This window comes from Oratosquilla oratoria, chromosome 16 (genome assembly GCF_046742065.1).
Source record: "Oratosquilla oratoria isolate Oo_2021 chromosome 16, ASM4674206v1, whole genome shotgun sequence".
NCBI classification, from domain to species: domain Eukaryota; kingdom Metazoa; phylum Arthropoda; class Malacostraca; order Stomatopoda; family Squillidae; genus Oratosquilla; species Oratosquilla oratoria.
Window position 1 is genome coordinate 54,818,011 of NC_134792.1, and position 10,112 is coordinate 54,828,122.

Consider the following 10,112-nt stretch of genomic DNA (forward strand, 5'->3'; position numbering starts at 1 on the left):
TAAAATTCGAGTGTCAAATTTGTAACAAGACCATTTTTAACCCTTTAAGACATGAGAAATCAGTCTATCACAAAAAACGGTTAGATCCTAATTACAATCAAGAGAGAACATTTCATTGCCAAATTTGTGATCCAATTATTTTTAACCCTTTAAGACATGAAAAATCACTGTATAACAAGAAACGCTTGAATCCTAAATGACAATAGTTGAAATAAGGAGGGACAATTTCATTGCCAAATTTGTAATAAGACCATTTTTAACCCTTTAAGACATGAAAAATGTAAGAAACATTACTACAAGGTTAACCCCCAAGATATTCCAAAGAAATCAAAACCAAAATGTCAGATATGTAACATTGAAGTCTCAAACCTCAAAAGGCACAGTGCAACAAAAAACAAAAAAAAACTTTTCAGAACCTGATATCTAAAATTACATGTAAATACGATGATAGTCGGGAAGGTTGTGCAGGTCAAGTACGAGTTTATTGTTATTCCGATATTAGTACAATTGATCCAAAAAATTTTATCATGAGTATGGTGAATGTTATAGAGAACAGAGTCAAAGAGCACAATTGGAAAGGTTTGAAAATTTATCTTTGTCTCAAAGTTCGGTTCTACAAGAAGTTAGGAGATGGGAGCAGATCAATTCAAGAGCCCTGGATCAACAGTGGCGAGATGAAGCCCATCACAGATCTTTCAGAAATAAAAAGTGTAGTGCTAGATATGATTGGTCAATTAGAAGGAAAAAAAATGGATCAATCTACAAGAGAGGGCTCAGCTTGGATAATTGACAAGGTTCTCAATTTTGAAATCAAAATAGCAAAATACGAAGTATTGAAAGGGTCTAGTTATATGAAACTTCCTAATAAATATCAAAAGGCAAAATATCAACTAGTGAATATTCAAAATGAGGATCAAGAGTCTTTCAAGTGGTGCATTGCCCGGTCACATTGCTTGGATGAAAAGGACAAAGAGAGAATTAGTAAGACAGTTAAGGCTGCTGCTCAAAATTACCATTGGAGTGCAACAGAATTCCCAGTCAAATTAGATAAGATGACCATATTTGAAAAGAAGAATCCCATCAGCGTCAGTGTCTTTGCCTTTGATAATGATGAAAATAAAAGCCTGTATCCTTGAAGAATTACAAAAGTGAAAAAAGATCAAGATGTAAACCTTCTCTATATATCCGAGGAAGAAAATAACCACTATGTATCGGTGCAAGATTTGAGCCCATTTATTAATAAAAGTCATAATGGATGAGTTTTCCCTTGTTCATACTGTCTGCATCCCTTCTGAAAGAAGGAGGTACTTGATAAACATGAACCTGAATGTTCAGTCCATAAACCTGTACGAATGGAGGTTGTAGAGGGACCTATTGTTTTTAGATCATTCTTTAAAAAGATAGAACATCCTTTTGTAATATATAGCGATTTTGAAAGTACTCTTCATAGAATAAAAAGAAGTTGCCAGATGTCGCAGGCCATTTATAGAATCGTCCTGTTTTCAAAAAAGGATGTGTTTGTTGGATAATCATTTCACTTTGTGTTCAATTAATAATTAACAATTAGACTCTATAGGTAACGTTTATTCTAGTTTTAGTAAGGTATATAATTTCAAATATGATAATGATGCCATAAGATAGGGCTGTGCAGGAATTTGCAAATAGAAGTGCGTGTATCTGCAAAGATATAGTGACGTGCTGGGAGGTTGGTACGATGCATTGCATGTAGCTAGATAATGTAGGCCCTTGTGGACACTTAGTTGTAAGCCGAGGTATTTAATATATACTATAATAAGGAGCAATGTGCCTCCGTGTATACTTCTTTCTGTGTGTGGTTGTGTACGTAATGTCTGACAAATAAGATACGCCGGAAAAACCATCTGCTGCTGATGTTTACCTTGCTGTGCACTTTGACCGATTCTCTCCCTGTGGGGCAAGTTTGGACCAAATCAGTCACCTTCGAATTTTCGGCTAAATTCATGGGGTCATTTTGGTCACTTGCTCCGATTTTCCCGCCATCTCACCCACAGGTTGAGGGCGGCTAGGGCTGCCGTGGAGTCCAATTTGACGCCAGAGGCGGAAATGTGAAAAATCAGAGGAAAGGGTCAAATTTGGATGGTCGCTACACATAAGTCCTTGGGCCCAGGCTCCTTGTGTCAACCTCACGGTACACTGTGCCCGACTGTCTCCCTCCGAGGTCAATTTGGGCCAAATCGGCGACCTGCCGATTTTGGCCAAAATCTGTGGATCCCTTTTGGATTTTTTCATTTTGGTCACCTGCCCCGATTGGGCTACCATCTCACCCACAGGTCGAGGGCTACCTACCAGGGCTCATGTACATTCCACGTGGACACCGCTCGGGCCTCTTGCCCTGTAATGGCAGGCCAATTCCAGGAACTATTTCATCTGGTCACTCGTGATTTTCCTAGCATAGAAGAGCAAGGGCCGACGCCCTCTCTAGCCTTGCTCGTCAGGTCATAGACACTGAAGCTCCTGTAACCTGTGAAAGGTTACACCAATGGCAGGGAACATAAAGCCTCTTCGGACTTTCTTGCTTTAGTGAAGTCAAGAGATACTTACAGCATGGGGATGTAATCCCCTTTGGGAAGAGTCTCTGTGTACTCCCCATAAGGGAGAGAGTTCTTTGCTCTCTAGGGGAGAGTTGTGTGTGTGTATGTGACGCAGTCGCCGCATATATATGTCAATATGCCTATCTTTGCATGTCTGGTGTCAAGTTTACAGTTAGATCATAGGTTTGGAATTTATACAATACTATTTGTCTTAGTTGTACTTTAAGTGTCTGCTTATTATCAGTAGATGTGCCTTGACATGATGTAGGGATTGGAGTTATAATTATGTACTTTGGTATGTATAAGGAAATGGTTAATCTGGTGTCACTATGTACTTTATTCAGTAACATTTTGTTGGGCGGTGGTGTCATTATGTTGTATGTCTGAGTCTGATCTTTACAATTTATAAATGTGGATGTCAGCAAGATTAGAGGCATTGCAAAAGGGCCAGTGTCTGTTAGGTACCTTGCATACATATGGATCAAGTGTCAGGCATGTGATATATTGTAATATGTATTAGTGGTATATGGATACATTCCCTCACCACAACAATGTGCTTTCCACTAAAGGGCTTCTGCATCATATAGGGAAAAGGGGAAAATGGGAATGTGGTACATTTAGAGGGACCACTTTATTGAGTGTACTTGGAAAGGCACATGGGAGGATCTTAACTGAGATGATTAGGAGAGGATCAGAGAGAACTGGTGAGAAACAGTGTGGGTGAAAGATGGAGGGTGCATCAAATTTTTGTAGAAAGGCACATTTAAGAAACGTCATGCTTTCTGGCCTGTTATGGATTTAAAGAAGGCTCATGATAGGTTTGACAGCAAGGCTTTTTGAGAGGAAATACAGATACATGGGACAAAGGAAAACATCTTAAGTGCTGTCAAAAGCTTTTGCATCAGTATCAGAGCTTGTATTAGGGTTGGGATTGGTGGGAGTGGTCTGAGAAGGGGCTGCACCAGGGTTGGTCAATGCAAGGGTGATGGGCAGGGGATTGGAAATGGTTTGTGAGGGTTCACAGAAGTAGGTCAGTCAATTGTTTATTGATGCTGCCTCACTTGTGGCTGGGTCAGAGGGTCTAAGGCAGTTAGAGAGTTTGGGAAGGTATGTGATAGCAAGAAACCGAAAGTAAATGTGGGTAAAAGCAAGGTTATGAGATATACAAGAGGTCAGGGTGGCAGTGTCAGGCAAATCTATATGGAGAGAGGTTAGCTTAAGTATTAAGGGTCACACATAGCTGGGAATAGTGGGAGGTCAACTGTTGAGTGAGGGAAGCAAGTCAATGTTTTTGGGAAAAGCGTAATGAAAACTAGGTATCTAGGGATGGATTCAAAGAGAAGACTATATAAAGGGTACAATTTAAGGGAGCCAGAAATGACAAATTTAAATAGGTTGGAAATGAAGTGTTTGAAAGTATAGTAGGGTTACAAAGATGGATAGCATGAGAAATGGGGTCAAGAGGAGAGTTGGGGTGGAGAGGGAGCTGTCAGATAGGGCCCATGAAGGGATACTGGAGAGAATGAGTAAAAAAAATATAAAAAAAAGAGAGAAGGCAGAGTTGTAAACCTCAGGGAAAGGCCAAGAATGACATGGATGGATGTTTATCTTTCACATCATCCCATACCTATGCATGTTGAACAACCAAGGTGACATTACACAACCCTGGCACACATTTCTAAGTGGAGTCAAGAGTGGCAGATGTTACTGTGGAAAGGTGTTTGTGCATATGTGAAGGGTCATGTGTATTTAGGGCATATGTCAAGGCCTAACTCTGCTCTGATCTTGCTAGCTTGCTGAAGATGAGACAATGCAGGTGCCTGTGAACTGCTCTCCTGAACATAATGTAAAGGATAGGAGTTGGAGTGTTCTTAAAGAGCATGTGAACATAAGGCCTGTTCCAGAGACTAGGTACCCCCATAAGGTAGGGTGTTATTGTCTTTTTTTTTCCTTAGGTTTTCTAGACAGATGGCTAGTGAATGGTTTCTCTCAGGGTACATCATGCCTGTGGGGTCCATCTTTTCACTACCCTGTAGCCACCACTCAATGCTGCAATTTCTGAACACCTTACAGAAAACCATGAAAATAAGCATAACTTGTTGAAAAATACATTTATTAACACTACTGAGTAATATAGTCATACACAGCTTCATACATTACTTACAAAAATCCTTCCTAGTCTTTTGTTATTCAAATTCTAATGTGTTTACCAAGTACAGTGACCTAGACCTTGACCCAAATTTTCAATAAGGGTCATTGGGAGTCTTGAAACCAACCATCTTGCAGGTTTCTTCAACTGTCCTTTCTCCTTGCCCATGATATTCTTTGTAAAGTGTAAGATATCTGGAAAGAAAGAAAAAACAATCAATAAAACTGACATACAATTAGGTCAAAGTGACATTACCAAGCCAAATTAAGTCCTTCAGGGTATATGCTAGTTCTACAGTGGGCTATCTGTATAATTTTTTGTATACATTTTTACATTATTACAAATCAATCCAGTGGAAAAAGTAATGGCAGTTCCAAAATCAATTGTAAAACTCGGGGCTGTGGAGTTGATAATCAAAACCTCTGACTTTGACTCCTCTATATGTAGAAATACTCAAATTACTCCCATTCTACATATATCAACCAATTTTAGTCTCAACCATTGTCTTGTACCAGCCAATTTTCAAATATCTTGCACTGTTTAAAACTTGAGTTATTCATAACTCTAGTACTGTAAAACCCTAATTTTATATTTGTAGCTGAAAAAAAAATTTCAATACTTCATTAACCCTTTACAAAGTGAGTGACCATATATAACCATTAACAGATATTGAAAATGGTGCCCACTGCGTCCCATGTAGAGTAAACCAATATGTCATCAATCCTGAGCCGATCACTATGTCTCTGGCTACCAGTCAGGGTGACATCACAGCCTCCTCTGCCTCTCTCATTGGCTGGCCTGGGACACAAAACTCAATTACTCTCTAGACACAATGAAGGATTTTTTTTCCACTTGTTGTCCTAGCGCCCATGGCCTCTTCCCCCTTTCATAATGTAAGTAGATGATACCCTGATATGATACAGTTGAATAGTTAAACTTTAACCTGATGTGTCATTTGCATAGGAAAGGCAGAATTTTGTGAAAAACATGAGTGAAAATAGGGGTGAAATTTTTTTAACATGTGCCTGGTAGTCTATTGTTTTTGAAATGGCCAGTTGATTAAATATGATCCCTTGGCTTAGTAAGGGATAAAATCAATTATTGTTTACATACAACTTTTAATATTTAAAGCTCCATGTAACCAATCATTTTGATTTTAGACATTGTTCATGGTGAACCTATGCCCAAATTTTGCTGAATTTTTCATGGGGGACTTATGGCCAGTTTTTATTGGAATTCATTGTCCAGGGGAAAATTATGCCCTTTTATAAGTTCATTACAAAGTTTCTAATGTTATTCTCTTTCTTTCCAGCTTCCTCGTTATATGTTTTACCCCAGGAGTAAGGCCTAATAGATTACACTAATTCCTCTGGACCTAAGCATCAGTGCCAATGATTCTTTGGGCGGCGAGGGATGATGATGAAGACTCTCAATTTGTGCCCATCTCACATGACCCAAGTTCCCCAGGCCCCGGCAACGACCCTCCTGCCAAGAGGTGGTGTACTGCACCACTCTTTGAGGAGGAGGACCATGAGGAGGAGGACAACCGACAGGAGGAAGAGGAAGAAGAGGAGGCCAACAGGAAGGGCATCGGTAAGGGCACAGCCAAGACCAAACGCAGGAAAAAAGATTGCCCTTTATCTGTGGCCCACAACCTGCAAGGAGGACATCAGCAATCCCCTCTGCCCACTTGCAACTACCAGCCACCTACATATGTATAGACCACCCAGGAGTATTTCTACAGGTTCTTTACCCTACAGATCATCAAGCACAAAACCTATCAAATGAACCTCTATGCCATTCAAAAAGATCTTGCCACAACTTTCTCTAACACTGAACATGAGATCTCCAAATTCATGGCCATTCTGCTCTACATTGGGACTGTGCAATGTCCCTCCATGGGCACCACAGTACCACAAGTGGCTGACATCATGTCCTCAAAATGCTTTGGACTACTCTGACGAATCATTCACTTGGATGACCGCATTGTCAACAGCTGCCCAGGATGTAACACTTCACCCCATACCATACAACACATAATGGAAGACTGCATTATACACAATCATGCACTCAAACAACACAACATACACTCTATAAAGAATTTGTGGGAAAACCCACTTTCGGCTGTGGCATTCCTTGGGGAGACGGGACTGCTCGGTCAGACAGTCTAGGGAACGACAACAACAACAACGACAACACCCAGCTTCACAGCACAGTAGACAGCTTCTTCAAGGTACAGCAAAATTTAATCCAAAATCTCTATAAATCCCAAAGCATATTGATTATATCAAAATAAGATATGCTTATTATTTTTGCTTAGGAACAGAACTGCACTAAAGCCTCATCTCATTAGGTAATAAAAACCCTTAAATGTAATCTGATCATCTTTACAGCACAAATAAATAATTATTTGTACACAAGTCTTTTAGCTCCTTCATATCTCACAAAGCACAGAGAAACTGAGTGACAGACATACACTGAGTGACTTTGTGTATAACAGGACATATATCTTTACCTACTTTCCATAGCCGTTTCTAGCATATATATAATCAGTGTGTAAATTTACTGCTACAAATGAACTCATGATTTTATATAGAAAAACATGAAAAATATAACATGATGCAGTATATAGAAAGTAAAAATGAAATTATAGTACTAAAAAAGAAACAAAACTGGCAACATATCACTCATGGCTAGCTGGACATATGTAATGTGTGAAAGCTTAGAGGTGCGATGAATTCACCAGCCACCACACCACTGCTATTGATTTAATGAACTTTATTTCTACTACAGATTAGGAGAGGATCATGAGAAAACAGAGAAGGTAGTTGGTAAAGAGCAGTATGGGTTTAGCAAAAGTAGAGGATGCGTGGATCAGATTTTTGTAGTAAGGAACATTTGTGAGAAGGTTTTGACTAAAGTAAGGATGTTTTTTGGGGCCTTTATGGATTTGGAGAAGGGCTTATGACAGGGTACACAGGAAGGCACTGTGGAAGGTATCGAAGATATATGGGATCAGGGAAAAGCTATTTAGGTCAGTCAGGAGTTTTTATGTCAGGAGTAGAGCCTATGATATAATTATAAATGAAGAGAGTGAGTGATTTGAGGTAAAGGTGGGGCTATGTCAAGGCAATGTTATATCCCCCATGGCTGTTCAATGTGTACATGGATGGGGTGGTATGGGAAGGTAATGTGCACAGGAGTGATGGTTAAAGAAAATGGAGAGAAGTGAGAGGTGAGCCAGTTGCTCTTTGCTGATGACACTGTGATTGTGGAAGGGCCAGAGGAGAGATTAAGACAGTGATGGAATTAAGGAAGGTATGTGATAGGAGAAAGTTGAAGATAAATATGGAGAAAAGATAGAAGATGAGATGTACAAGGGGAGAGGATGGCAGTGAGTTGGAAGTAAGTCTTAAAGGAGAAATGTCGGAGGAAGTGTATTTGGGGTCACATATGGAAGGAAATGGAGTGGGGATGGAGGTAAACTGTAGATCGAGAGAAGCAAGTAAATGTCTTGGGGGATTAAAAAGTGTCATAAGAAGGCATCTGGAAATGGATGCAAAGAAAGGATTATATGAAGGGGTGATCATACCAATGACACTGTAGGGGTGGAGACTTGGAATCTAAGAGAAGTAGAAAGGAAAAGCTTAAACATCTTTGAGATGAACTCTATGAGAAGTATGGTTAGAGTGATAAATGAGGTGAGGAGGAGAGCAGGGGGGGAAAGGAAGCTTGAAGATAGGGCTGATGAAAGATTATTCGAATAATATGGACACATGGACAGAATGAGTAAAGTTTAGCAAAAGAGGCATTGATGGCAGAGGAGGATGGTGTGAAATTGAGGAGATAACCAAAATAGGGATGGATGGATGGGGTCCCACAAGGAGAGGGTCGGATACGGTGCTCATGAAGGTAGACATGACAATCGTGAGACCAAGGGTGTGGCGGTGAGAGCCCTCCAAAGTTGGGCCTTTTTGCCCATTAATGACGTTTAGGCCTGTGGCGGCCATACCGTTGGCCTGACTGATGTGCAATTGGACTGGAGGGCATCCCTGGCCGCCCTGGACCTGTGGGTGTCATAGCGGGTAAATGGGTGGAGGTGACCAAAATGACCCAAAATGCCAAAATTCTCAAAGGGTACCCCCCCATCAATTGGAGCGAAAATCCGAAGGTCAGCGATTTGGTCGAAACTTGTCCCACAATGAAAGGGTCGGATACGGTGCTCAAGAAGGTAGACATGACAATCGTGAGACCAAGGTTGTGGCAGTGAGAGCCCTCCAAAGTTGGGCCTTTTTGCCCATTAATGACATTTAGGCCTGTGGCGGCCATACCGTTGGCCTGACTGATGTGCAATTGGACTGGAGGGCATCCCTGGCCGCCCTGGACATAAAGAATCTAGTTTTCTTTTTAAATCAGATGTATTTGATTTAAATAGATTTTTTTTTTTTTATAGATTTTAAATATTGTGGGATTGCTATCTGATATGCGATCTGATTGCTAAAGGACATTTTTAGCATATCAATATAAGGAGCAGTGTTATATAGACTTGCCATAAGTATACAAGGAACGATATAAGCCGTATGTGAGGACGGTATGCTCAGGTTCACTCGATTCCTTCAAGACTTTTCTCATCTTGGTGACATTTGCTGCATTGTCTGTCACAACACTTCCAATGTGACAACCAAAATCTTGTTCAGCCTTCTTGATCGAATTTTCTACAAGTTGTAGAAGATATTCAGCAGTGTGAGGTTTCACTGATGTGTCTATTGTGTCAACTAAATAAATCTGACCAGTGGATGTTGTTAGAGTGACACATATTATGGGCTCATTATGGATGTTAGACCACCCATCAATTGAAAGACATACAGTTTCATTATTCAGGTCATCTGCCCACTTTTTATATTCCTTTTCATACACAAGATCCAAGTACTTATCAGCAATATCTTTTCTGGGTGGAGGAATATAACCTGGCCTCAGGTTCTCAACCATCTTGAGAAACTGAGGATACTGAACAAGACGAAATGGTGAATTTGTGGCAAATATAATTCTTGCAACTTCTTTGTCGAGATTTTCTTTTTGAGAGACTGAAGTTTTTATGATAAATCTGTCCAGAGATGTTCATGACTTTCTTTTAGATGAAAATGATTTAGCAGAAATGGCGCCTGTGGAGGAGTCTGATAGTGACCTTTTTAATGGTGAAGTCAGGTTTGTAGATAATTCAAGTGGAGGCGATGATGAAGGGATTGAAGCTGTTGATACAGATCCTGAAATGGAAACAGAAAATTTTAGCATATTGCATAATTTATAAATGAATAAATAAATGAATGAATACATTGTGATTTAGGCTACTTTTGAGTACAGTAGTTATTTTTTCTGATAATGATCATATTCAC

General features: G+C 40.0%; 2 protein-coding genes across 4 annotated transcripts in view; one reads left to right on the forward strand and one right to left on the reverse strand.

Moving 5' to 3' along the window:
• Nucleotides 1-1,488: 1,488 nt before the first annotated feature.
• Nucleotides 1,489-7,106, forward strand: LOC143033779 (uncharacterized). 3 transcript variants are annotated; one of them, XM_076199270.1, is made up of 3 exons: nt 3,781-4,494; nt 5,386-5,612; nt 6,032-7,106. In XM_076199270.1, the coding sequence occupies exon 3, from the start codon at nt 6,111-6,113 to the stop codon at nt 6,438-6,440; it is 330 nt and encodes a 109-aa protein (XP_076055385.1). In that variant the 5' UTR covers nt 3,781-4,494; nt 5,386-5,612; nt 6,032-6,110; the 3' UTR covers nt 6,441-7,106. The 3 variants fall into 3 exon arrangements, with proteins under 3 accessions (XP_076055386.1, XP_076055387.1, XP_076055385.1); XM_076199271.1 differs by lacking the exons at nt 3,781-4,494; nt 5,386-5,612 and adding an exon at nt 1,489-1,576; XM_076199272.1 differs by lacking the exons at nt 3,781-4,494; nt 5,386-5,612 and adding an exon at nt 1,751-1,772.
• LOC143033780 (uncharacterized) overlaps nt 4,713-10,112 on the reverse strand; it is a 10,788-nt gene continuing 5,388 nt past the window's right edge. Inside the window, exon 2 of the mRNA XM_076199273.1 lies at nt 4,713-4,913. Within this exon, the coding sequence (XP_076055388.1) occupies nt 4,777-4,913 (137 nt within the window). The 3' untranslated portion in view covers nt 4,713-4,776. The remainder of the gene's footprint in view (nt 4,914-10,112) is intronic.